Below are 14,610 nucleotides of genomic sequence, written 5' to 3' on the forward strand. Positions count from 1 at the left end.
TTTTGGAAAATGGCTGCAATGAAACAAAGAGTGAAAAATTTAAAGGGGTCTGAATACTTTCCGTACCCACTGTATTAACGGTTTAGCAGGAAACCGCTTTACAACAGTTACAAGGCTTGTTTAGGTGCAACTTAAAGCAGAGGCTAGTTTAATTTGCCAGCTGGGGTGCAGAATGTAGATTGCATACTGTACTTTGCCTCAGCTTTTACCAAAATAAAACATGCTGTTTCCTTGTTGGGGATTTAACATGTTTGTTTAAATGTAACTACCTCAGTCTGTCAGAAGTGATAGAAATGTCTCTCTGGTAAATACTGTATGGAACACAAAGCTGTAATGAGATCGGGTTAGATTACTCATCACATATCAGAACATTGAAGCTACTATTGAACAGGTTAAAAGTAACTTTTGAACGTGTAAACTTAGATTTTTAAAACTGAAAAATAGGGTTCAAACAGTTTGTTAAGATTTGAATGTCTAAAACAGTTCACTCTTATAATGTCAGTAGTGTAATGCTTTCAGTGTTACACAAGTTTAAAAAAGGATTGTCTTCAATAATTTATTGGGAGCTACATCATTTTTTTCCCCTTCAGTTTCAGTTCATTTCCCCTGTGAAAAGTAATCTCTGATAATGTCTGTAAAGCAAGTTTCAAAACTTTGAAGACACAGATTTGTAACACTGAAAACATTAAACTGCCACAGTGAGTGTACCCAAATTGTCACAATTAGAAGGTGATCTGCAAAACATGATTAGAGGGGAAAAGTATTGCTTCCCAGATTTACAAATTTTTAACAGCTTCCAGGCAGATAGATGGAGGGCCCTTCAGAGCAATTGGGAGAGAGACCTGAGGGGGGACATTACATACAGATGCTTGGGGTTTTCTATTTGGAAAAACAAGCGGATTACCACCACAAACCTGGTCACACTATATGATGAGGAGGAATCTGAGTGGTCCGAGGTGGTTGAAGTGATCTTTCACTCCTTTCAATGGACACCTAATCAACCACGACTTGGCTTGTCCTAACTTGTGACTTTGTTATACCGCTGCTCATCTCTGTAACTACGTCATACTAGTGATTGCTTCATTACCTCCACCACGCAGGTTATATTTTCGGTTCGGTTTGTTGGTTGGTTTGTCTCAGGATTACGGAACTGCTGGCCCATTTTCATGAAGCTTGCTAGAGGCATGGGCAAGGGAAAAAACATTGCGTTCTTTAGCAAAAACAAATCACGGGGGAGATACACAGAGAATTCTTCCCTTTTGTTTGCATCTGGTAAAATTCACACTATATTAACATTGTGAGATAGAGCATGTCTCGGCGGAGGTCCGCACTATTTTGTTGACTTTCATCAATTTTTTTATGTATTTATTTTCCCCCCCAGGGCTCCGCGCTTCAAGGGCTACCAACAGCAAGACAGCCAGGAGCTTCTGCACTACCTGCTGGATGCCATACGAGTAGAGGAAACTAAAGTGAGCTTACTTCATTATACATACACCTGTAATGGCTGTAAAATGCTTAAACCCACATGGTTTTTTAAAGTCTAGAATATATTTGGTGGGACTCTTTTGTCAGTTTTTTAAAAATGTGCTCAAGTTTTTAATTTTTTGTTTGGTAGAGGTAAATGTGCTAAAAGTGAAGACGCCACGCAGTTATTCGGTTTATAACAGAACTCGAAGCAAACCGGGAATTTAAAACTTTTTTTAGCCACTCTAATGCTAACAAAGACATCATCCTCCTCTGTGTTTTGTGCTAATTAGCTTATTTTATAACAAGTAAAAATGCAAAACTAGGGGTGAACATCGGAAACATTACACCTGCTAAACATCACCGTGTTAGCACTGTAACTGTGAAAAGCATGCTGACATTAGCATTTAGCTCAAAGCACTGCTGTGCTTAAGTTCAGCCTCGCATAACATGCTAGCATGGCTGTAGACTCTTTTAAATGTTGACCTGGATTGCTGTAATTGTTTTCATGCTAATATCCAAAATGAGTTGATAGTAGCACCAAAAACAGAAATGGCAAACACACATGGAATTCTGTTTGTTTTTGAAAGCCATACTTGACTAGTGTAGTTCTAATGTAAGACATTGAGCTGTGTGTTTGTGAGTGGCTGTGGGCTCTCACATATCCCAATATCTTGGCTCTAGCCAGTTTTTGTGTTTAAACCTTATGGTGCCATATTTTTGGCAAGTACAGAGAACCCCTTCCCCCCAGGCCTTCACGGGGCAATTAGGAGACCCCACAGAATCCCTTTGCAGGGCCCCTGTGGCCCCACCAGTGATTATGTGAACCAAGGAGGAGAAGTTAGCGGGTGTGTTTAGTGGTCAGGCCCAGACCCAGGAGGGGCCACAGGCTGAGCGCCCCTATTCCCATTTAAACTTGTGAACACTGACAGTTGTGCCACTTAGAGGACTTGCAAGTGGCACGACCGGCATCATTGTGTGATCTTGGGAAACCCACAGCTGCTGAATGAGCTCCAGGGCCGTCCCATTGTGCTTGTTACCCACAGCCCCCTCCTACACACACACACACACACAAACACACACACACTCACTCATCAGCCCATCTCCCAATCCAATCAAGGAGGTAAAGAGGGAGGGGGTACGGCCTCATCTATTCATTCACTCAGAAACTCATTTATACAGCCAAGCACAAGTGGCATTTTAGCCTACATTGTTGAATGATTTTTTTTTTTTTTTTTTTAATTGAACGCAAACATTAAACAAGTTAGCAACTTTTCTAATAAATAAGAAATGTGTTATAGAAGGTTGTTTTAATGTAGCTTGTCCAAAGACTGGACAAACATGACACAAGTATTTCAAATTGACAGCAATTAATCTATACCTGAGTTATCCATAATAAACTCATTAATTTTGAATAGGCCTATTTGAGTAATTCATATACATATATACCAATTAACTATTACACACACACTGTCCTCCGATGGAGGCATTTTTGCAGTGGGTGTCGCCAACCTTTTAGAGGCCCTAAGTGTTTGTGTTGATTGGCCATTAGTATCAGAGATCTAAATATGCTAATTTGGCCCCAGTCAATTATCACCAATTAGCTGAGACGGTAGGTATTACTCTCTCAGGGCATGGTCTGTCCTTCTTCGCCCCGTCTTCGTTTTAGTTTCCACCCTTGCACCCTTGTACCAGCAACCCTCTTCACCCACTGCAACCCCCTCCCTCGGCCCATCCCGTGTGGGACAGTGCACGCTGTTACTTTATGGAGGGAGAGAGGGAGGGTGGGGGTTACTGGTAATTAATTAGTAGGAGAGCCTCAGCCTGGTTTGACTGCTGACTGAGGGGGGAACGCTGTCCGGGCTGGGATTAACAGGACTTTTTGACCTAAATAGCCATTCCAGTGCGTGGGTTCCGGGACAATGGGGGCTGACTGGTCTCGACCACAGACATAGACCACGGCCAATTATCTATTGATTGGTGCTTTACTGTGGCTGTGCCTCTTCACAGCTCTGTCGCCAACACACTCACTGATCATGTCACCTTCAATGAGACGGCCCTGTGAAGAACGTATAGACACACACAAACGCTGTTCATTAAGAGATTTACATGGTAATCTTTTTAGACATGCACAATAATTATTTTACACTAATGATGCTTATAATAGGTGTACCTGTCAAACTGAGCTGTAGGCTAGACTTTGATATTTCACTAATGGATGTAATAGAGGGAATTCAAGAAAAAAAGTCCCAGAGTGAGTTTTATTTTAATTCATGCATTTGATTTGCATCTAGGAATATCCCTTTAAGTGACCATTTTTACATTATTTTGTGTTTGTTGTTTCCAGAGGGTGAAAGCGGGAATTCTGAAGGCTTTCAACAATCCCACAGAAAAGACAGCGGATGAGGAGACCAAACGCCAAGTCAAAGGTTCATATGCTCGCTGTAGTGGATACATGGCCAAGATCAATAGTCCCATCTTGTGGCAATAAATGGAAATACAGCTCAGTTACTAATCAGGCAAAGGCTGGTTTAATGGAAGAAAGAGCCAGTCTATGTTAGATAAACCTTAACCGTTTGTATTGATATTGTCAACAAAGCCCAGTTGTACACCTGGCCTTTATGTCACTGTTAACACTGAAGAAATAGACAATTAACGTCATGTTAAATTCAAAAAGTAAGCCTACCGTATTTTCCAGAGTATAAATCGCTGTGGAGAATAAGTTTCCTCAGTCAAAAAATGCATCATGAAGAGGAAAAAACATATCCAAGTCGCACTGAACTCTAAGTTGCATTTAATGAGAAATGTATTTCACAAAATCCAAGACCAAGAACAGACATTTAATTTAGAAAGGGAAATTATTGAACTACACAATAGCACACAGAACATGCCTGGTAGGCTAAATAAACACAGCAAGTCCAACAAGCAAGGCACCGGTAAGCAGAGATGGCAAAAGTACTCACTTCCCGTACTCAAGTAGAAGTACAGATACTTGTGTTAAAAAATACTTTGGCAAAAGTAGAAGTACTGATTTAACTTCTTTACTCAAGTAAAATTAACAAAGTACAGGATTGGAAAGGATAAAAATAAATAAGCCTTGCCATTTTTTCATGCAAAGCTACCTGGACCACACACATATTTCTGCATGTGCATGTGCATGCTGAGAAACTTCACTGGACATTATAAAAGGTTCTTTATATTCCATTGGCTGCATTTCAAATGGATGTCTGTCAACAGGCCTAAAACATCCCATATATGATTATTGTGACTCCAGGTTAATAGGATTCTGACTGAGCAGTAAGATATGAATTCAGTTGTGATTCTGTGAGAATTCACAGATCCAGTTTCTCTTTTTTAATCTTCCCCTTAACATTTAAAAAAATCTACTTGTATGTGTGTGTGTGTACTCAAATATGGCTTCTGGAAAGAAAATAAAGGATAAAACATGAATTACTAAACAGACATTGATTAGGAATTTCCCCATACTTTTAGAGCACATTAGCCAGTTGATGCCTGCTATCTCAGACATCTCTCTCAGATAAGGCAGAGGATGATGGGAATGTCTTGCAGCTTGTTTGCCAAATCCTCTTTGATCTGTTTTCTTTATTTACAATCATGTCGCCGTCCGTACATCACGTTGTGCTAATGTTACCGCCATCAAGCCGCAATGGTTTTGCCGTGAATGAATGCCGCCGAATCTGTGGCGTCGTCTTGTAATGGTGCGTCAAATGCAACATATATTCCCATCCAATTAGATTGATTTTAGTATTGATGACGCGAAAAATAATAACTGTAACTCCACTGAAATCATTTGAAGCTGAAGTAAGAAAAATCCATTGAATTCTTCATCCTCCATGTTAAATGGTATATATTGGCGGGACCAGCCAAACTATGGGACAACAGCGTGACTTATAGTCCGGAAAATACGGTACATGTGCATTTTTAGTCCGAGACCGGTTAATATGACTGTTATTCAACCTTTATTGGAGGTATAATAGTGGCCATAATGGTTTAATGGATTGAATCAACAAACATCATTCATTACATTGTTTAATTGAAACCTGTCTCTCTTTCCAACTAGCATACGGGAAGGAAGGTGTGAAGATGAACTTCATTGACTGCATTTTTGTAGGCGAGCTGACCAACACAATCATGTGTGAAGAGTGTGAGCATGTAAGTGTTCGTAGGTGAACTGTAGAATAGTCTGTGTGAGCCAATCAGGTTCAGGATGAGGGGAAAAATAAATCTGAAAGGAATCCCAAAGTCAACAGAAAAAGCAAAACAAAAAAGCCCTTCAAGGACCAGCTCAAAGTGCAGCAGGCAGTTACAATAAAGTGGGAGCTCAGAGCAAGTGCCACTATGAAAACTAATGAACATCCTTGACGGCAGAGAGCACCATGTGAGGAGCTGCAGAGTGAAAAGCTGAACAGAACAACCGCTTCCCAGAACTCCTCTCACACCTGTTGAAAATCTGGAGCAATAAGTTTACTGTTAAAAACTAGCTGTTCTGCTATTTTAATGAATGCTGCCGACAATGACCTGTGACATGTGATTTCTCTTTCAGATTTCCACAGTGAAGGAGGCTTTCATAGACATATCCTTACCCATCATAGAAGAAAGAGTGAGCTGCTGCAATTTTTCATAAGAAAAGAAATGCAAATAATATTAAAGAATGCTAAGTATTATGGCGTTTTTCCATTAATGGTACCTGCTCGGCTCTCTCTCCATTGCAGATTAGTACGATTAGGCGAGCGTGGTTGGTCATCGTAGCAGGAAACTGCCGTGACCTAACGCGACACACACACACACACACACACAGAGTCGAAGGTGTGTTGCTTTTGAATCTTGGCATGTGGCTGTTGCATCAGCCAGAAGACACATTTAGTTTCAGAAGAAGCTGGAGGCAGCAAAGAAAAAACACTAGCTAAACTACTTAAACCAACACCCCACCGTCTGTCGCTAGCAAGGATGATGCAGTCAATCGTGACGATTCTCTCCGACCAATCAGCAGTCTGCAGGTTTTTACGTCACCTTTTGGTATCGCCTCAGCCCGCTTGCAACCTCGTCTGATGTGGTACTAAAAAAAGTACCTGTTAGCGGGTACCAGGGACATTTTTTCCCAATGGAAAACCAAAAAAGGCGAGTAGCGTCGAATCAAGTAGGTACCATGCAGTGGAAAAACAGCATTACTCTCATAGAGCATACCTAACCTAATAAGTAAGAAAAACAGAGTGCCACAGTTATTTGACCGATGCCAAGATATTCCAGGCTTTGCTCGTTAATTGTTTTTTTGCAGCACAAGTTCTGCCTTATACTGTTTATGATTCCACTTGGATGATGCTTTCTTTATTGTACTCAGATATCAAAACCATCCAACCCTGGTAAGCTGGGTAAGGGCAACCGGGAGCAAGACCCCCACGTGACTCACAATGAGCAGGTTCATTCCGCAGCCCACTCGGTCAACAGAAACACTAAGAAGCTGAACGGACAGGTACTGTTCATATTCATGCTTCTCAATGGAATGATCTGACGGGTTTGTTCATTTGTTGTTTTTTCCCCAATGTCTTCAAACTGATGTAGATAGATATACTAGGGCTGGGCAAATATGGGGAAAATCCTACAACATGATATTTTTGACCAAATATCTCAATGTTGAAACAGCAACGATATTGTAGTGTTTACTATTGGTGCTATTTTACAAAATATTTACACAATGAGATTTTGGATGTACAATCATCAGTAATGTAGATATCATGACTAAGTGGGTAAAGGCAAATAATAGAACAGTTATAACAGTCTGGTAAGTTCAGAAAATCACATCACTTTACTGTAATGCAGCCTTTAAAACCAGGAAAAGACAACACTTATTCCATATTACGATATCCAAAATCTAAGACGATATCCAATCTTATATCTTGATATCGATATATCAATATATTGCCCAGCTCTATAATATATACACACACATACTGTATATACATATTTTTTTGCAATGTGCAAAGTATGGGCCAACATATTCATTTCATGGTGGGTAAGCAAATAACTTAACAGATCAGTGTAATTATCACTACATATTTATCAAATTTGGTACATAAAGTATTTCACATCCATGTCACGCCCTATTTCGACATTGACTCCGCGTTGATAGAGCCACAACGCGTGCACAATATTTGGCATCTGGCACATCAGGCTAAACAACACAGGACATTTCAGATGATGTACAGGGTGGACGATTGTTTACTGCAACGAGTCACCAAGCTGTCTTTATATATCTTTGTGTTACTGTATATTGGGCCAAAGAGATACGTTTTATTATTTCAGTGTCAGTTTCCAGCCATCCTTAAAAAAGTAGTATATCTGTTGTAACTTGTAAAAGTCTTTCCTCAGAATCAAATGTGCTATTTTCTGTAACCAAGTCACAGCATTTAAAGCATTCCTCCCTAGTCTCTTGTAAAAATGTCATACGTAAGGATGTCAGAATCTTACTCTTGCTTATGTTGGCAAGACTTTGATTCACATTTGAATCGTGCAACAACATGATGTCGGCAGACGGCCAGAGCAAATGAATCAAGATAATGTCACATGTCAGGTTTCCACAAGTCTGCATCTCTGAGAGGGGAGGATGTACTGGATCTGTTCTTCTTTTCCCCCCAGAAGCCCCAAAGCAGGAGGTCTTCGAGCTCTGTGGAGGAGAAGGGAGCAGGCTGCAGCGCGGAGCGGCCAGAGGAGGAGGGGGTGGCTGGTGGATCAGCCCGTGGTGTGTCTGTCTGCAAGATGGCCGCTGCTGGCAGCCTATCAGACGGCAGTGAGAGAGACTCAGGTGCCCAGGACAGCAGTAATGACGCTGACAGTGAAGCTTCAGAAAGCGAGTGGGCCCCACGCATCTCCCCCTCAAGCCACAGCCACGGGCACATGTCCACCCTCGCTCCATCCCCTCCGGCCATCTCTGCCTCCTCCCCCTCGGCATCGTCTTCCAAGAGGCAAGGTGGCGCCGTAGAGCAGCTAGTTACTGCAGTGTCTAAAGTCAACCTCGGGTTTTCTTCTGGGGACTGCCCTCCTTCAACACACTGCTCTCCAGAGGAGCCGGGAGAAACGCAGTCCCGAGATAACCTCCACCATCAACACCACCAGGGGGCCTTCCAGGCGCTGTCCCACAGTTACACACCCACTTCCAAGGAGTGCTCCATCCAGTCCTGCCTCCACCAGTTCACCTCTGTAGAACTGCTGATGGGCAACAACAAGCTGCTGTGTGAGAACTGCACTGAACGCAGACATAAACAGCTGCTCAAGAGCAGCTCAGCCGGTAAGAAAAATCATCTGCAAACGACAAAAAGCAATGAGCAACAGTCTGCAAATGGCATACCTACAAATGATTGACATAAATGTTTTCAGAATTATTGCCAGCATATTGTACATCTGATCATTACATCAAAGGTTGTTCATGAAAAACCTTTAATTTTATTTTCCCCATTGGGGATCAATAAAGACTATAAATTATTATTTAAAGTGACACTCCACATACAGAATTAATCTTTACAATATTGAATTCTTGGCAACGGGGTCATCGCCCACCCCCCTCATTTCTTCAGTTCTCCAGTCAATAAAGGCCTAAAAACACCGCCCCCCAAAAGAAGATTATTGAATTCTCATCCCATGTAGGCTTGATTGTTGGCTGAAAAAAGTTAGGAGTTTCCTCCTACATTGAGCTTGAGTCACTTGAAATAGATTCCAACAATTCCCCATCTTGCTCTGGAAAACAGCCTTAATCGATTTTTCTTAATGCACTCCTGTGGCATAATTAACTCTTCATATTTCTGACAACTGACCGTGTTTAGATCACGAGTAGCAGGGTGTGTTCAAGTGCAAATTATCACAAGTATCAAAATAAAGGGCTAAAATCTCACATTTTTGTAATTTCCTCCATGGCTCCAGATGTTCCTGTAATGATCACTTGCTTTTTTCAGTTTTTGTTTTTGTTTTAATCACTCAAATCCTTTTTTCCAGCGATTGGCACAGCTTTTTTTTTTAGTTTAAATGAAACGGTATGCATGTTTTAACTGTTTCAACCGTTTTGTGTTATTGGCATAGACAAGAAGTTGGAGAAGATTTACACCAGTGCTCGGAAGCAAATGCTGATATCCTTGCTGCCTCCTGTCATCACATTGCATCTGAAACGCTTCCATCAGGTGAGAAGCCACACGCTGCCATTTGATGCAGTAGTGTGTGTCTTTTACATAGAGCTGGGCAATATTGAGAAAATCTAATATCACGATATGTTTTACCAAATACCTCGATATCGACATAGTTTTGACTATTGTTGCTTTCACAAAATATTTAGATTTAAATTTGTGAAAAATAAGTATCAGTAATGTGGATATAATGACTAGGTGGAAAAAGGCAAATAAAAGAACATTCTGGTAAGTTCAGAAAATGACATCACTTTACTGTAATTCAGCCTTTAAAACTCTGGTCTAATATCATAATATCGATATAATATCTATATATTGCTCTGCACTACTTTAACGTATCCTAAACGGTGACATTGTGGGGCTTTTGATGTGGTCTACAGTCCGTTAAAGTGCCGCCGTTCTGGTTTTGTACTTCAAGGCAGGGATGAATTTACGAAAAGTGAACCGCCATGTTGACTTCCCCCTCGTCTTGGATCTGGCTCCATTCTGCTCCGCATCCTGCAAGGTATTAATTAACCTTCTAATCCAAAACTGAAAATGATCAGTGTGCTTTGTCAAACTTGTGATACAAGATGTTTAACCTCTTAGCATAACGGGCTGGGGATGGAGGACAGGGGATGTTCAGAGGTAGATAAAAAGTATATGCCACATACAAGTGGTGTGGATTATTTGATGATTATTAGATGCAGCTCAGCACTGCGTGTCAAGTTTGTCTAGTTATAAATCTCTAATAAAAGACATAATTATTTCAAATAAAGTGAACGTGTAAAGAGACTTAAAATTTGATACAAATATGTGATGGCCTTTCTTGTGCTCAACTATGTCTCATAAATTGCAGCAATTTCTGGGTTGTTACAATTTTTTTACACATAGTTGCTCATATTTGCTTAAAAGAAAAAGTCTCACTACAGTTAAATCGCCACTATGGTGACTAACACCATTACACATAAATACATTTGGGCCTACTGAATCCATAAGAGTCTTACTGTTCCAGTCATAACCAATTTATGCAATCCCAAGACTGTTTAGGGACCCCAGTGGGCAGAAGTATTCAAATATACCGTTTTAATATAGGAGAAAATAACTAATTTTACTGAATGAGAAAGATGCATGTCTGTAAAGGGGAGACCTCTGGATATTCATATTACCCATTTTCATTCAGATATTTTGAGGTGAAAGGATAAGGGCCTACTTTGCGAATGTAGCAGATTTTTAGTTTTTTTAGTTTCGTAGATTGTCTAGTTTCATATGATACCAATATCTTCAATATCTTCGAGCCTGCTACAGCCTCTCAACAGTGAGTACTACCGACAGTAGCCCCCCCCCCCCCCCCTCAAAAGCTACAGACTCAGAAATGGCACATACTAAGGAAAACTCATTGTGGGACTGGCTCTAGTGGCTGGGATTCTGCACCGAGGCTGAATTTTGGGAAAGAGACTTCAGATACAGTATTAGGGGACCACTAAGGTCTATATAAAAGAGACTTCAGATACAGTATTAGGGACCACTAAGGTCTATATAAAAGAGACTACAGATACAGTATTAGGGGACCACTAAGGTCTATATAAAAGAGACTTCAGATACAGTATTAGGGACCACTAAGGTCTAAATAAAGAGACTTCAGATACAGTATTAGGGACCACTAAGGTCTATATAAAAGAGACTACAGATACAGTATTAGGGACCACTAAGGTCTATATAAAAGAGACTTCAGATACAGTATTAGGGGACCACTAAGGTCTATATAAAAGAGACTTCAGATACAATATTAGGGGACCATTAAGGTCTATATAAAAGAGACTTCATGTACAGTATTAGGGGACCACTAAGATCTATATAAAAGAGACTTCAGATACAGTATTAGGGGACCACTAAGGTCTATATAAAAGCTTCCAAAGAGCACCATGTCATGGGACCTTTAAAGTCCTTAGTTGGTAGTGTTTTTGCAGACCTCCATCTTTTTATATTTCCTTTTTACTGTTTTTAGCTCTGTTTACCTTTTTGCTAACCCTCTTTCTCGTTTTTACTAGAACCTGGCAGCCGGTGAGCGTGTCCTCTACAGCCTGTATGGGATTGTTGAACATAGTGGCTCAATGCGGGGGGGCCACTACACTGCATATGTAAAAGTGCGTGCTCCCCAGAGGAAAATAGAGCAGCACCACAGGAACCTGTCAGGTCAGGGTTTGGCTCTCCTGAGCTCCTTAAAGACCTTTTGTCAGTTTTCAGTGTCATCTGTTTGTGTGCTTTTCACGAAAGTGACCAATATTTTGCAGTAAACCTCACTTTTTCTTCTCTTTTTTTGCCCTTTGGAAGCTTTAGTTAACTCAGTGCAATATTGTCTGTTTTAGTCAGACTTAAAAACAACTGTGTGTGTGTGTTTTCAGGTGCCAGGGATGCGGGCAGCAGCTTCCAGGGCCAGTGGGTGTACATCAGTGATACCACTGTTCAGATGGTACCAGAGTCAAGGGTACTCAACTCTCAGGCCTACCTGCTCTTTTACGAGGAACTGGTGTAATGTGTCTAGCAGACACATTGTTCTCTAGATCTCTGTTTTGCTTCGTATTGTTTTTGATACCTGCCTGTGCTGCTCCTCATGCTCTATCTGGTACTAAGTGGGGGGAAGAAAAGGAAAAGACTTCCCTGTACACTCACTTTTCTTACTAGAGGAATAACTATAATTTGCATACAAATTCTCAAATAAAATTGGCATCTCTGAATATCTTAAGTATAAAAGATGAACATCATATGTAAATGTTCTTATTTTCAGATTTTCATTTGTGTTTTAAAAATCCTACCCTTTAAAAAGGGGTCGGGAGAAAAAAGTGTTATTGAACCTGAGCTGTTTTAAGTTTAATGTCCGTCGCGATGACATGCCTGAGGTATCTGCATGAAGGACTTTTGTACACCAACTACAGGAAAAAGCAGAGTTACTGCATGCTAAACTACGCTCAGCACTGACTAGTTGATGTCAAGTGTGTACGTATGAACACATACACACATGTGTGAGTGAGTGAGAGACAGGAGAATGTAGATTTAAGGGGATATGTGGATCCTTTTCACATCGAAAGCCATTGCCATGATAAATGGAGTTAGTATTGCAGTTAGTGTAATTAGCGTAAACACACGTGAAGAGGATTGGCTCCTCTGTCTGCTTTCTACACAGAATACTTGCTTTGTGTGGCACTGGCTCGGATTTGTTCCGTTGTGTGCTTGATTGTTTCTGGCAATGGCAGATTATAGATGGTGAGATATGCCAAGAGAAACATTAATTCAGACATGTTTGTTCTTCCCAGTAAAGAGAGTGATGGATGTGGATAAGTAGCAATATCATTCGGGACAGAGTTTATGGGAAATATGGCCGTTCATTTGAGAAACTCGCACACTACTAATACAGCACCAATGGTGTTAAATAGTGGCTGCAAATGGCCTCAGCCTTGGCCTTCTTTATTTATTTTACTGATTATAACCAAGCTATCAAAGCTAAGAGTAGTTTACATTGACTTAGTGGTTTCAGTTGTTACACATAGGACCTTTTAAAGAACAGCACAACAGTTGTTTTACAGCCTCATTTGAACATTTTTTTCTTTTTCTTTTACATCAGAATGTAAAAATGTAAGACTATCAGTGAATTAAAATTGCCAAAGACAAGTTTTGCAACTGCACGTCCGAGGAGAAAATCCAAACCAAACGCAAGGGGAGTTTACGTCTTACAGCTTCTTTAACATTTGTTCAGTACGGCTCTCGTTGCACAAACCAACCGAGTCAATGTTTATCAGACAAACAAAGCACCGTGTCTGCCTTTGTTGTATTTCAGCTCTGCTGCAACTGTGTCACACATCCGATGAGATGTTCAACAAAAAGTCAGCGCTGTGAATATCCCTTATATACGATCAGTAGGGTTGAGGTACACAGAACTACAAAAAAGAAGCAAACTCAAGGCTTTAAGCCTAACCCGTCTTTGCTCTCATGTGCATTGGTTAACGTTCCAATGAATGTATTGCCTATTCTTGAAATGTCTGTCATATGAGCTGATCTTTTTCTATGAAAATATTTTAAATGAAAACGTTTTTCTTGGGACATTTGCCAAAGCAGTAGAAGGGAAAGGGTTGGATGTGTGCATCAGAATCTAAAGGTTTATTATTTTTCTTTTGAAACGAGGAAAAATGTAGTGCCTATGCTTCAGGTTTAGAACACCTGTGCATGGTAAAATGGAAAACATATGCATAGTCAAATGCAAAGAGGAATATTTGTGACACACAGTGTTTATGTACATGAGACGTTACTATAAGGAAAAAATAATGAGTTTATGTATTTGTACATACTAGAAACCACACAAAATCATGGTGCTTAAGGCGTGCAGGGTTTTACCTCCAGACGGCTTTTTGTTTCCAGGAAATCATTTAATTTCATTTATTTAAAAAAAATGAAAGCATTGAAATGAGTATACCTACAAACTGTATCAAAATAAAACTAATTTATGAATTGAATATTCTACAAGGCTCATCTTTGTCTCGACGCAACAGCACAAGGGGGATGTTGTTTATTTTACTGTTTCTGCTTTGGATTTGATGTCATCCTGTTTTTTTTTACTCTCAGCGAGATGTTGTCCAGCATCGCTCTGGGCTGTCGCCGTGGATCCAACGGCGCCACGTTCAACCCATCTTCACCGGTGATCGGCCCTGACGGGAGCAAAGCAGCACTGCTTCAGAACATGTCGCGAGCTGGTGAAGAGGAGGTGGGTGTGGAATCAGGAAAAGGGCAACGTCCAAAAACATCGCTTTGCACGTCCACTTGTTCCCACGCGCTGTGACACCCGAGTCACGCTGCTGGAACGTTAAAACAGGTTGTCAAGCCGCCACCGACAAAAAGAGCAAATCTTTTCTGAAATGCATTTGTCTATTTTTAAAGCGAGAGGGGGGTGGCTTTTGGCTCGGGGACATGCTGCTGAAGCATTAGA

The 14,610-nt window shown here is 40.7% G+C and overlaps 1 protein-coding gene across 4 annotated transcripts in view; it reads left to right on the forward strand.

Annotated features, from left to right (window-relative positions):
- usp45 (ubiquitin specific peptidase 45) overlaps nt 1–14,067 on the forward strand; it is a 38,030-nt gene extending 23,963 nt beyond the window's left edge. For 3 of the 4 annotated variants that reach the window (XM_034874041.1, XM_034874044.1, XM_034874042.1), the window contains exons 9-18: nt 1,382–1,469; nt 3,812–3,893; nt 5,546–5,637; nt 6,029–6,085; nt 6,824–6,955; nt 8,119–8,767; nt 9,553–9,650; nt 10,072–10,158; nt 11,684–11,828; nt 12,038–14,067. In XM_034874041.1, the coding sequence (XP_034729932.1) occupies nt 1,382–1,469; nt 3,812–3,893; nt 5,546–5,637; nt 6,029–6,085; nt 6,824–6,955; nt 8,119–8,767; nt 9,553–9,650; nt 10,072–10,158; nt 11,684–11,828; nt 12,038–12,168 (1,561 nt within the window). In that variant the 3' untranslated portion in view covers nt 12,169–14,067. The remainder of the gene's footprint in view (nt 1–1,381; nt 1,470–3,811; nt 3,894–5,545; nt 5,638–6,028; nt 6,086–6,823; nt 6,956–8,118; nt 8,768–9,552; nt 9,651–10,071; nt 10,159–11,683; nt 11,829–12,037) is intronic. The other variant, XM_034874043.1, reaches the window with a different exon arrangement.
- Nucleotides 14,068–14,610: the final 543 nt, after the last annotated feature.

Source organism: Etheostoma cragini, chromosome 6 (assembly GCF_013103735.1).
Source record: "Etheostoma cragini isolate CJK2018 chromosome 6, CSU_Ecrag_1.0, whole genome shotgun sequence".
Lineage (NCBI taxonomy): Eukaryota > Metazoa > Chordata > Actinopteri > Perciformes > Percidae > Etheostoma > Etheostoma cragini.